Source organism: Hylaeus volcanicus, chromosome 1 (assembly GCF_026283585.1).
Source record: "Hylaeus volcanicus isolate JK05 chromosome 1, UHH_iyHylVolc1.0_haploid, whole genome shotgun sequence".
Classification (NCBI taxonomy): Eukaryota; Metazoa; Arthropoda; class Insecta; order Hymenoptera; family Colletidae; genus Hylaeus; species Hylaeus volcanicus.
In genome coordinates, this window is record NC_071976.1 from 2,123,938 (window position 1) to 2,138,318 (window position 14,381).

At 36.1% G+C, this 14,381-nt stretch overlaps 2 protein-coding genes across 2 annotated transcripts; both read left to right on the forward strand.

The window, feature by feature from the left end:
* The first annotated feature begins 309 nt into the window (after window positions 1–309).
* LOC128884536 (ubiquitin-conjugating enzyme E2 Q2) lies at window positions 310–9,427 on the forward strand. The gene is made up of 6 exons (XM_054137970.1): window positions 310–782; window positions 2,548–2,895; window positions 2,978–3,137; window positions 3,232–3,383; window positions 3,489–3,786; window positions 3,978–9,427. Exons 1-6 carry the CDS (start codon window positions 621–623, stop codon window positions 4,007–4,009), a joined length of 1,152 nt encoding a protein of 383 aa, XP_053993945.1. The 5' UTR covers window positions 310–620; the 3' UTR covers window positions 4,010–9,427.
* A 1,455-nt stretch (window positions 9,428–10,882) lies between these two features.
* Window positions 10,883–13,722, forward strand: LOC128875469 (piggyBac transposable element-derived protein 4-like). The gene has a single exon (XM_054121088.1). The coding sequence runs from the start codon at window positions 11,443–11,445 to the stop codon at window positions 13,249–13,251; it is 1,809 nt and encodes a 602-aa protein (XP_053977063.1). The 5' UTR covers window positions 10,883–11,442; the 3' UTR covers window positions 13,252–13,722.
* Window positions 13,723–14,381: the final 659 nt, after the last annotated feature.

Genomic DNA, 14,381 nt, shown 5'->3' on the forward strand with positions numbered 1-14,381 from the left:
TTTTATTTGTTGCTGTCAATGGTTCACTCGTTGATATGGCACACCACCGAGGTCGAATTATTTTTATATTGTGAACGAAATAATAATTGAAACTTTATTTCAGAAGACAGACGATATCTCATTACGTTAGATTAAAAGAGCAATATATGTATACTAACGTATACTAACGATCCAGTTTTGAATTCAGAGTACCATAATTACCCTTTAAAAGGTTTGAAATATTCCAAGTATTTGGATTTTCAAAATAAATTCATCTCGTTACCTTGAAACGAAGTGTTTGATTCGTCGAGAATTCATATTGTACTTAAAAGGCTCCTTTATATAACTTCGGTGTACCGTTCGCTATTTAAAAGAGTAACCAGTTTGGCTTTTAAATGCCGTAAAATGTTGAACCGCGCTCAGCTGTACCGGAAAGACGTCACGTATATTTGAACAGTCCAGTGCTGGCATCTGTGACGGGAGCGAACGAAATTTCACGAGTCTGACCGAAGCAGTCAGTCGCGGTCGCCATTTTGTCGGGTAGTCATCGGGTACGTCGTGTTTCTTTCGGGTTGCCTGTGTTTTTTGGGGCAAGCACCGCCGAAAAATTTGGGGTACGGCACTCACGTACGCTCCCCCAAATGGCTTGTCTGAATACCCTTAAGCAGGAGATCAAAACTCTTGAGTCCGTCTTCCCTAAGAGCCATGAGAGATTTCAGATAATGTCTGCGAGTGTGGACGAACTCAGCTGCAGGTTCGTCGGTAAAAATGGGAAGAAATACGAAATACACGCCAATATCACAGTAAGTGTAACAAGCATGGTTACAATTTCAAACGATAAATCGATTCCGAATGTTCGTCAGGATTTTTCTGTTCGTACGCGGCCACGTTAACTCCCATCGCTGTCTGCGACTGATCGGACAAAGAAACAATAACACTCGTGTTATTATTTGGTGCTTTTGACAAGAGCCATGCCCGGGGAGAACGTACACCGTGTTATTCACCATGCATGCTTTTGTTACCACGATTTCTCGTTACTCTACCGAAGATTTTGTTGTAGCTACGATCGATTCTTTCTCGTTTCAATGAGGCAGTTTCCGTGGAGATTTTCAGACGAATTAATATTGCGGTAAAGGTCAATGTATGTCACAAATAGAGGGTTACCCCTTGCGATAGTACCTGTCCTGTCTATTCGTGGCCAAGAATAAAAAATTTTACCCAACATTCGCTAGCTGTTTAAACAGTTATATATCGTATTTGCACGATACCAAACTATTTACTAATTTTGTATACATCAGATAATTTCTATAGATAAATTAGATAACAATGAGTATATCCATTCGCATTGCTCTTACCGTTGCTATTACCGTTGCTTTTGATACGAAATTATCTATGCATGTATACATATCGTTCAATTAGTTGTTGAATATTTGAGTATAGGGGAAAAGACTAGTTTATCCCCCTTCGTATATTGCGCTGCTACTGTTTAGAATGAAGTTAATTGAATTTAAATTACCGAATATCCAAATTTAAAATTCATTATCGGTAACGTATGCATATATAAATCACGTGTGCTTAAAGAATTGCGTTCTATATTTTTTTTGCTCTTTTTGTCAGTCGCATTATTTCTAAGGGTTACACGTACATCGAAACGTATGTTTTTTTTTTTTTATCTTGCATTTAATAGTGTTTCGTATATGCTCGAATTTGACACTGACAACTCCATTCGACGTGTTTATACGAAACGACATACAACTCAACGCGTGCGTTTAATTTATAGATGAATTGATTACGCTACTCTATATACATTTTGTTTATTCATTTATTAGAAAATCGATAATATTTGTCCAACTTCGCCTGAAACTATAATCACGATTTGGTAGTACTAATTAATTTACGTTTCGTGTTATGCGTATGCATGGACGTGGCACTGACGCTAAACCGAGTGCAATCGGCGATAAACCCACATTTAAATAATGTCTAAACTTTTCTGTGAAACATACGTTGTATAGCATAATCACTGATTTACATAGGTTTTCCTGTGCACACTGTCATCAAATTAGCCTTTTATTAATATGTAATTTTCCTCATTGATGATCCTTTTTTTTGCACTTTTTTACTTTTTTAAGGAAATCTGTTTGAATAAAAGAATCTGTTTTAAATATTAATATGTGTAATAGTGTAAGATATTTTTTGCGTTACGAGAATAGATTAGGTTATCACATACGAAAAATGTACATTTGAAAATAGTTCATGCTTTTTAAAGTTGTATTGCTTGAAAAACATATCTTTTAGAAATGAAATTTATTTTGTGCCATTCATTTCACATTCACATCGATTTCAAAAGTAGAGTAGACTTCTATCTAAGATCAGATATAACAAAAAAATAGATATATATTATTAAACAAAATTAATATACTTATTTAGTAAAATTGGAGTGTGGCCCATCTACAGTCTAAATATGAGTAACTAGGGTTTATAGGCTACCTATTCTAGGGTTAATTATTAGGATCATACGATATTGTTACACTGTATGAAATGTGGTAAACTTTAATCTATATTTTACAGGAAACTTACCCCTCTACGCCACCAGTATGGTTTGCAGAATCAGAGGAAACTAGTGTCACAAATGCGGTACAAATTTTAAGTAATACCACAGGCCGTGACAACCATGTCATTAACCAAGTTGGGATTCTCTTGAAAGAATTATGTAGACTCCACTCATTACCAGAACCGCCTGACGTTGAACGATTAAGAACAGCTTTGGATCCATTGCGCTTAGGAGGACCAAATGAAACCGCGGCGCAAAGGATGGAAGCCGATGATGTCGAAGATATCGACGAAGATGAGGAAAGTGAAACTGAGGAAGATCTCCATTTAGACATGGACGAGGGAGATGCGAACGCGAAGAGTAAGGTAAACACGAAGAAATATTAAATACAAACAGTATTTCAATATTCAAATATATATTCGTATTAATATTGAAATCACTTTGAAGGGCGAAGAAATGGATCTGGAGCATCTTGCGACGTTAGAAAGGTTGAGACAGAATCAAAGACAAGATTACTTAAAGGGTTCTCCCTGTGGGAGCGTGCAAGCCACGGATAGACTCATGAAAGAATTGCGCGACATTTACCGAAGCGACAGTTTCAAAAAAGGTATATTATATAGTCTTGTTCGCGGAATTTTATTAATTGATATACGATCGAAATTTCTTACTATATTTAACTGTACTGCTTTTATTTATTACAGGAATGTACAGCATAGAATTAGTAAATGACAGTTTGTATGAATGGAATATCAGGTTGATGTGCGTTGATCCCGATTCGCCTCTACATAGCGATCTCATACTTCTCAAAGAAAAGGAAGGCAAAGATAGTATTCTTCTCAACATGCTTTTTAAGGTATGTTGATTCGAAATATTTTTCGTATAAAAGCTTTACGTATACATATCGACTCCAACTTGGTTTACGGATTAAAAAGATCGCCACCTATTCTCGCTGTTACAGGAAACGTATCCATTTGAACCTCCATTCGTCAGAGTTGTACATCCCATGATTTCTGGCGGATACGTCCTCATAGGAGGCGCTATTTGCATGGAGCTCTTAACAAAACAAGGTTGGAGTTCAGCGTACACAGTGGAAGCGGTCATCATGCAGATATCGGCGACATTGGTGAAGGGAAAAGCGCGCATACAGTTTCAAGGATCTGGCGGTGCTGGCAAAGTATGCGGTGGTCAAGGTCAATACAGTCTAGCACGTGCACAACAGTCATTCAAGTCTCTTGTACAAATACATGAAAAAAATGGTAAGTCGTTAATTTTATTAATATTTATTATTTCATTGGAATAGAATGTGTATATTACGTATACAGTTCTGTGTCATTTGCTAGATATATTTGTTAGTAAAGGACTCCCTTATAGATGATAGTTAGTTTTCCTTTTATATCCATTTCTAGATATGGGTTAAAGTGATACAGAACATATTATATTCTTGTAGGTTGGTTTACCCCTCCAAAAGAGGATGGCTAATGAACATGAATCAGGGAAAAAGAAAAGTTTGACGCGTGCTTACAGCTGGGACTTTAATTCGGTGTGTGCCCAACAAATAATTGTTACAATAATGATTTAATACACAAAACACAACATTAACTAGGTAACTTAAGATACTGAATTAATCTAAAGCATAATTCCTTTGATGGCTGAGAAGGCTGCCGCGCAAACAGTGAAGTGTTTGGTTCCGTATGCATAGATTTTTCAGTAATTAGTGATTAGATCGCCAATCGCATTTGTAAATGTGAGATATGATCATTTCATCTGGAATTGATTCTTACGTTCGGAATTACTAAGAATCGTAATTATTCCAAATAATATTAATCTTAGTTTCTTTCATTTTGCGAGTATACATGTTGTACGTACGTACGAAACAGTGTAAACATTCTGTGAAATGCGTCTGCGCAATCCGTGCTTCCTGTCTTTTCAACAGGGCGGGCGCCGCGTTGGTTAGCAACTTAGATAGTTATATTGAGAATTTTTTTAAGTGTTTTTTTTATCATTGAGATCTTTCATTCGTTTCATTCTATCTTATTATATTTCAATTCTATCATTCACCGTGCAATTCATTGATAAGTTGTTTGGGTATATACATTTGTTAAAAGTAACCAGTAAACGATTAAATATGTGAATAGCGATGTTTCTGGGGGTAAAAACGAATTTTGTTATAGTCTTTCGTATTTATCGGATGATTTTGTTCACCGACGAATCTGGTTTAGCCAAGGGAACGAGCACACAACCAAACCACACTGCGCGAAGTATCTTTACGTACGACATACAATTTTCATAACCTTGTATCTTGCAGTTTAACTCTAGAGATTCTAGAGGGTATGGCATTAGTTACAATCTTCTTAAATTATCCACTTGATACAGAAACGAAGAGTATCTTAACCAATACTAATTTGTTCTATTCAGATAAAGAGATCGTAAATTTCTCATGTAAAAAATATTTTTTTACACTTTTTAAGCAGTCAGTCTCGCAGTGCTAGTTACTAAAAATAATGATTGTAGATACATCTCATAATTTACGTTGCATATACCATATTTATCATTCATATTTAATCTGTAACTAGTAGTATGGTGGAACATTTGTCGAAAATTCTAAACAGCTTTGAATGATCACGTTTTACATTTTCGATCGTATTTGTACGTGTAGGGATCGCATAGCAATATTAGGTAGTGTTATATATATTTCCTTAATATAACTGAATAAAATAAATAAGGATTGTATAGATGTACATACATACGTTCGTATATTGACATCTTGAAAGTGCTCTTTGAGTCCAGTTTTTTAAATCGCGGAATAAACATGATGAATTGAACAAAAAGAATGTAACATATGGTTGTGTGACTCGTTTAGTATGACTCAATTTTGTTATTATCGTCTTACAAAGCGATTGATGTGCTTGAAATTGACACGAAAGTTTGGTTCGTGTGTTGGGCGTACGCTTAAAAGAATTTTTAGTAGTATATATATATATATATATAAATATATATCGTGACATGGATTAGCAATTCAAGATCTATTTACATGGTGCATTGAACGAGAAATTTAACGAATAATGAATGAAACTTATTTGTGCCACGGTAGAGTTTACGCTGGCCAGTTAACGAAACGAATAAGACATAATTAACCCTTTGCGCTCGAGATATCTCGCCACAGTTCATACCAACAGTTTCCAAACTCGCACGATGCTATAGAGGAGGCTCTCAAGCGCAAACGGTTAAAGGAAACACTCGTACATTAATGGCTAGGATCGCAAGACGAGTATCGTTTTTTTTTTCTTTTATAAATTAATACACGCGTATTATTAGACTTGTATTTTTGAAATTTACGAGACTATGGCTATCCTTGTACGTCTTTCTTCATGGAACGTTTCTTTATCTAGGAACGGATCTTCTTCGTTAATATATGACATTACGAACTTCCGTTGTCTATTTCACGATGATTCGATTACTAGTTGATAGTATCGATGAAATTACATAATGGCCAAAGTATTGCGTATACGTTTTTTTCATAAGCGAATTTCAACTTTTTAACGATTATTTCTTTCGCGTAATCGAGAGTATTTGATTTCACTCCCAGAACGTCTATGCGACTTGTTTCGTACATACATACATTACGTACATAAACACATGTATACATACATGTACACACAAAGACACAACCTCGTATAGACACACGCGTACATCCATGCATATATACATTCATACACATGCTCCGATTCGTGTATATAAATATACATATTCCGTTCCTTGCGTTTCATCTTCGTACGTTGTCCATACGATAACTTCATTAACGCATACCGCGATGGATACCTTCGAGTGTCGGCGCATTCGTTCGATCCTGATGACTGGAATCGCACGAGACCTTCAACAAGAGTACCGTTCATTGTTTATTAAACACGAATCCGCAATCTCTCGACGCATCGATACACCGAATCGCAACGGGGAACATTAGCATTATTGTATTCTCTGATAAGACGGCCAGCAACCGTACGAAGATGAAGTGGTACATATGTTATTGGCAATAACGCATGTACGATGATGCATCCGTAAATATAATTATTGGACTAATCGAGCGGAGTAGCATGGGTTACTAGTTTTGTTCGTGGTGTAATTAAACAAATCGTTTGTGAAATTCGTGCGATCAGTATCGTAATGATATCTAGATTTTAAGTGTAAGTGTACAATCAACGAGCTCATTGTCGGTGGGCATCAATGATTTGTACAGCCGCGCCCTACTGACAGTGAGCGTTGGTTGTTCGACGTCGTTAACCGTTATGTTCTTTCTCAGAAAAAGAAAAAAAATAAGCTTTCCTTTCTCTTGTGTCTGTTAAGTTTTTTCTTCTTTCTTGTAAGAACTTGCGAAGCGTATATATTGTAAGCCGCCACGTGGCCTGTATATTTTTGCTACAAATATCGTTAGTAGTACCGTTTCTAAAACGTTCAAACGTTCTTGCGTTTCTCTCTCTCTCTCTCTCTCTCTCTCTCTCTCTCTCTCTCTCTCTCTTTCTTTTCTTTTCTTTTCCTTTCGTTTTTTAATTCGTGTTGCGTTCTAAAGAAAGCCGAAAGAAAAGTAATACACCGATGTAAGAGGACACATCATAAACGGATTAATGATTTATATATCGATCAACGTACACGAATCGAATGCGAACGTTTCTCAGCTGTTAAACTAAACGAAGATCTTAGTGGATGCAAAAGTAACGAGAATTTTCATACGGAAATGAAGCACCGAGTATCGTACAAGTATTTTTTATCCAGTGGTACATCAACAATCAATAAAAAACATTCTGGCCATTTGGAACTGAAGTTTAATTTCTTTTTCTGTCGCGAGTCTGGAACTATATCGAGATAATATCAAGCTTGAATAAATATAAGATCCCCGTTGAATCAAGAGTTTTATTTAACCCATTCAGCCTTCGTTAATTTTACGATTCGCGTCGATCGAGCTGCGTCCTTATAATCTGTCCAAGACTGAGAACTACGAGTCGTACTCGTGGCGATGCGTTTTTGGCCTAGGTCAATCGCTACGAGACGAACTTATAGTTTAGGCTGAATGGGTTACCGCCACAAAGAAATTCTCCTCACTCTTGCATCGACGCGTTTATTCTACGCAAAGTAAAAAGAAGTAATAGTCTAAGAGACAGTGATAACTTTACTTGCGTTATTTTCAAATGAAGATAACTTTCTTTTTATGAAAGTATAATAACCAGGATGATAAAAACTGTCGTTAAAAAAAGACAATGGAGTTACGTCTATGTATGTGCATTTATGCAAAATGAAATAACATCGTTGTTATAATAATTGTAGAATATATTCAACGTACATACAAATCAGCGGTATAGTTATTATACTTTCATAAAAAAAAGGGTTGTTTTCGTTCGAAAAGGATGTAAGTAACGATGATGTTAGTTTGCAAAGGGTTAAACGAATTTTCGACTTTTCACGGTGATTTACGGTGGACTTTCGATACGAAGACTGATTTAATGCCGGAACCATCGCGTTCCTCACTTCCACGCCGCGTTGTCATCGACGTGCGACGCTTATCTCACCATCGGATTGGTACAAACAAGTAGCGCAGAAACAATCGGCCTGTAAGCATTAAAGCTATCTTTTTTATTCACTTGACGGTGTAAACTAAAAAAAAAAAGAAGAAGAAAAAAGATACCACTGGCGTTCCGATCACGATAACGAACAGCCCCCCCTCCCCCCTGTCGACAGTTTAGAGGTATGCAGTCCCCGAATGTATTTGTGGCAAAAATAGTGAGTTCGTTAGAGTGTCTGTAATTTTTCGTTTCTATCTGTTGCCTTCGGAGTATCCCGACACTAGCGTAAATTGCTTCCCATCACGACTCACACGTATAGTCGCACGTTTTTACGTTCGATCGATCGACTTCAATCGTTAATCGGAAAAGCAGAGACGAGCAATTTATTCGTACAACGGATGACGAATAAAAGCAACCGTACGTAGCGATTTATTCGTGACGTTTACACGCGTTCATTGTGAAATATTTCATTCGGTAACGGAAACACCAGTATTTATTCTACGTGTCACGAATAAAAAGTTGTTGATCTTTTATTCGTTATCGGAAATTTTCGGTCAGTTAAGAATTTTGCCCATCTCTGCAGGGAGACAATCTTTTGATTTGTCAGTAGGACACGTGGTTCGCGCGGGACGCGTAATCGAGCGAAAAAAAAGAGAACGCCTAATTTAAGCGTGGAGAATTCGAAGGAAACGATATTTGCGTAATCGATTACAATAGTTCCGTCGTAACCTCTGTCCTTGGATCGTTATCCATCCAGCCACCGGCTATAAGTATACAAAACTTTGTGTACCGTGTTATGTATATGGCATCACTTAATTCTCGTATTGTACTTTTTTGACGAAGGCTTCGAGCAAAAGGGCGTCGTTCGTATCTCGATCCGCGACAGACACTTTTTTCCCCTCCCTTTTATTTGCGACTAGATGCCTTCGTAGAGGATTTTCCGAGAAGCTTCGAATGCGAACGACGCCCTTCGAGTCTAAATCTGTAAACTTGACTTACCTTCTCCACTGTATCAGCCTATGTACCCATCCAATTAATTAACCAAATCGCCAATCAAACGATCGACTGATCGCTTCATCCCGTCGTCGTCAGTCTATTAATCTTAAGGTCATTCTACGTGTCTTAAATCTGCTCCGTATATATGTCGTACACACCATTTACCGATTTGAGTGAAAATTTCAATGATTCTAGTATAACGACATTATACTTTCTCTCCCCTTTCTCTCTCCCTTCTCTATCTCTGTCTTTCTTCTCTCACGCCGCAATTTTTGCATTACGTTACGTTTATTATTATTTAGAAGAACGCTACGAAACACAGAAAATAAAGATTTTAATAAAAAACAGAGATCACTGAGGTGCGAAGTGATTAATGCACTCCCGATTTAACGAGTTGTTGTCTAACTTCATTTGTGGGTTGATAGCAGGTCAGTGGGTGGGCTAATCAGTATACAAGGTGGTCTGTTTATTTCTTTTTAATTTTATATACTGGGAACTGTTCAATTTCAATGATTAAACGTCTCGAATTGTATGGATCTGAGGGATCTTAGAATTAGATGGAAGTCTTTTTATTTTTTACGTGGAGGAACCCTTCGAAAGACATCACCTTTCAGGGAAAGACCAGGGATAGTGATAAATAAAAGTAAGTATATATTTTCAACATTTTATAATACGTAATCCTTGATAATGGTAAGTATAAATACAAGTATTTTAAAGGTAAGTTTAATTGCAATTATAATTAGTCTCAATGTTGCATTTGTAGTTCTTTCTTCACATATACAATGTACAAATGTCATATGTTAACATTTTAAATGATCGTACGAACGATCTAATTGATCGAGTAGTGATTGATTATCTATAAAAACAACTGAATTAAGTCAATAAAGTTGCGTAAACAAATGACAACAACAAATTCTCGTGTCGAGAATATCCTGGACTTCGATTGAAAGTGTTTATGCTTTGAACTGAATACCACAGAGTAGTTTTATTGTGTACAAAATCCAGATTAGCTTTAAACAAATTAATAATAATCTGTACAAATGAATTGATCCGAAAATAACAATAATGTCCTATGGTTTTGTTATTTGGCCAGAAACGTGTCAAGCGACACTGTAACCACCTAGCGGTGAGAAGGTGGAACTAAAATTATCGACATTACAGAAAAAATTTAAAAAATACTTATATAATTTATTTTATTACGTTTAATAATAAACTTGTAGCTATAAAACAAACACTGGGGCATTAAAACTCATTAGTAGAAGTTAAAATAAGTAATTAAGTAAAATGCCGGTAATTAGTTGACAGTGGCACCATCGGCGGCAAAATGTCCAAGTTTGTCCCCGAACAGTTTCAGACTTCACCCGATAGATGGCGCCATTTGTTTTTTATTTAAAAAAATAAATTATTTAAGGGTTAAAAAAATGGTTTCTATTCAAATTTTAATATCACATTGCTGGCTCACTTATTTGTTAATAATAAACAAAATATTTTTATAAACATACAAATGGCGCCATCTAGCGCTAAACAAAGGAACTATTCGAGGACAAACTTGAGCGTTTTCCCGAGAGAGGCGCTGACCAAACTCTGAAATTAGTTCACCTTCTGGCCGTTAGTTAGCGCCACTAGTTTAAAAAAAAACTCAATATATCATTGTTATCCTCGCATAATTCATTTGTATAGGGTATTATTAATTTATTTAGAACCTAATCTAATCAACAAATACCAATATCAAAGGTTCTAACAAGTATTTCGTATATTTAAAAAAATAAATAACGAATTTTAGTTCCACCCTCTGACCGCTAGATGGCGATACTGTTTCGGGGTCCATAAACTGAACAAATAACAGAAATTGCGAATATTACTGTTATTCTCGGATTAATTTATTTATACAGAGTATTATTAATTTGTTTAAAACTAATCTGTACTTTGTACACAATAAAATTCTATTTACTCTAAAACTACTCTGTAAAATTACTCTGTGGTTTACATATCAAAGTATAAACCTTTGCAGTCAAAGTCAGGTTATCCCCGACACGAATGTTTACCATTTGTTTACGCAACTCTATTGACTCGACTTAGTTGTTTTTAGAGATAAACAATAACTATTCGGTTGACTGGATCGTTGCACGATCACTTAGAATGTTTATATATGACGTTTATGCGTTGTATATGTAAAAAATAAACATGATAACTCTGCCAGACCTTCGTATTTCCTACATATATCCGTAGCATGATTACGATATTCTTTTGATGAACAGCACAAAGCTGTAATTGTAACCTAGTCGTTCTATTATTCTTTTCGTATTATCTTTCCTCTGTTATTGCATATTTTTGTTGCAATATTTTGCATACCATTGCTCTGAAATGCCTAAAAGAAAACAAGAGCGCAATACAGTTGAAGATGTACAAAGTAGTGATGATGAATTTTGTACAGTGTATTTGGATACAGATGTCGAAGATACTTACAACAATAGTAGTTCTGACACTGGTGGTGACACAGACTGTATAAAAAAACGTGTAAAGCACTTAGAGATATCAAGCGATAGTGAACTAGAAGACTTTGAAATATTTGAGGGAGAATTGAAAGAATATACTGCTTGGCATGAAGTTACAAGCGAAGACATAAATCCTCCAAAGCTAAATTTCTCACCAGGACCAAAGAATGTTGGACCACAGACTCCTGAATCTTGCGTAGAGCCAATTGATTTTTTCAAACTGTTTTTCACAGATGAATTACTCTCAAATATCATAGAGCAGACGAATCGATATGCCAATGAGAAAATTAAAGAGAAAAATTTGTCTAAACGTTCTATTTGGAACAATTGGGTGGATGTTACCGTAGAGGAGATGTCAGCATTCATAGGAGTTATATTAAACATGGGTATCATCATAACTCGTAACTTGAAAGACTACTGGTCTCAGCAACACAACTCGAGGATACCATTTTTCTATGAGATCTTTCGAAGAGCAAGATTTCAACAAATCTTTTGGATGCTACATCTACACGTAAACGTTTCAAACGACAAAAGCATTACGACGAGAATACAAAAGATTGGTAATTACTTAGACTACATCGATAATAAATTCAAAGAATATTTCGTTCCTGGGAAGGAGTTGTACGTCGACGAATCGATCGTAAAATTTAAAGGAAGAAGTAGTTTCGTTACATACAATCCCAAAAAGCTAACAAAATGGGGAATTCGAATTTACATTTTAGTAGATTCCAATACTGGATACATATATTCATTTTTACCATATTATGGCAGCTACACTGTAGAGTCTCTAATGCGATCTGAGCTTCCCGTAACATCGAGAATCGTGCTGCATTTATACCAACAAGTATTAAATTTTAATCCTGAAGCTCAAGGCTATCATATATTCACCGACAGATCTTATACAAATTTAATTCTGGCCCAGGAATTATTGAAATTGAAATGTTATATTACCGGAACGATGCAGCCAAAGCGGAAGTATGTTCCAGAGATAATAAAAGAACCAGAATTTAAAGACAACAACGTCTTTGCTTGTCGATCTGGGAACTTGTTACTATTGGCATGGAAAGATAAAGAAGTAATCACGATGCTGAGCACTCTGCATTCATCCGAAATGGAATCGGTAAATTCACGAGTGCACGGGGGTGTTATCGTTCGTAAACAAAAACCAAGAATGATTATCGAGTACGATAAACATATGGGTTGCGCAGATAAGATAGATCACAGCAATTCTTATACATTTTTACGCAAATCTCATAAATGGTGGAGGAAGCTGTTCTTTTGGGGATTGGAGTTGTGTGCTAGAAACAGTTACATTTTGTACAAGGAGTCTTTAAGAACGGAAGGTAAAACTCCAATGGCACACTTGATATTCTTACGAAAATTAGTAGACCAATTAGTGGGCAGTTTTCGCGATGGATGTACATCACGAGGCAGACCGTCTACTTCCGATAAGGAAGAAAGGCTTAACGGAAAGCTTCATATACTTCGACGAAACGACAGAGGTCGAAGCAGAGATTGCTTGGTGTGCTCTAATAGGAGGGTTAAAGGTGGAAGACGAGAATCGGCGTACCACTGTGATACTTGTTCTCGGAAACCAGGACTTCACATAGGGGACTGTTTCGAGAAGTATCATACTCAGGAAAATTATAAAACGCAATACTTAATAAAATACGATTAGAAGTGTCGCCTTTCATTGGACAATTTGATTAAATAAAATTAATTTTATTCAACGACAATGTTTCCCCTTTCCTGAGCGAATATAATTCCTACCAACGGGGTACCCTCGTACCAAAGTAAAATTTGTAAAGAGTTAGTTTCTCGTACGCATGCGATTTTTCATTTGGATATCATTACACATCGTTATCTATTGTAAGGTTTTCATTATTCAAGCGTATTCGTTAGTTATATTTTCTTTTCATCAAAATGAATTATCGTCAGAATTACATAAAGAACTTTGTTACTAAATTGAAAATTTGTAAATCGAATTTAGACTCGAAATGTAAAAAGTTCCTACTTCCATGTATTCCAGGTGCATTTAATTAATCAATAATCGTGTAATTAAAATCTATTACCTTAAATTTTGTAATATAGATCTTTTTGCTCGGTTTAATTACATTTAATGATGTAATAAATAAATATTCAAGTAATATAAGCGTTCACGGAACCTCTACTTTTCTCCCTTTTAATTTAGGTAAAAAAGCTAAACAAATCCGTTAAAATAACTGCTACGGTAACGAATATTAAAGTGGCCGAGATTGTCGCGTTAAAGCATCACGAAAATTTCACGAGCGTCCTTTCCGAATGGAAACGTTTCACGCGCGGCGACGCGGTAGAAATGTCTGCGCCTGAAACGGAACCAGCAGGAGGAATTAGATCATAAAATGATTAAATTAGAAAGCGTCGCGATTCTTTCGCGTCGGTGAACGCCACCTCCATTTCGATGCTTTCATAATTTCCGTTGTTCTCCCATGAAAACTAATTAACGCGCGCGGCGACATCAATCAACGACCTTTGGCAAAAAATCTTGCGAACAACCGTCCGACATCTTTGTTTCTAAAAGCACCATTAAGTTCTCCTGGAACACGCGCAGTCTTTGAACTTCTTTATATGAGATTAGTATATTATTTCTTAATCTTTCGACCTGTAGTTACAAATAATCGAATACAAAGGCACCCAATTCCTATACCTAACGTCACTGGTGTACGTATGGACGAATTAACGAGACCTAATGGATGCCTTGCCGCGTCTGCAATTATCTTTCTTCTTCCGGAAACCTTGCAACACTGCTATCTCAGTAACACAGTTCTT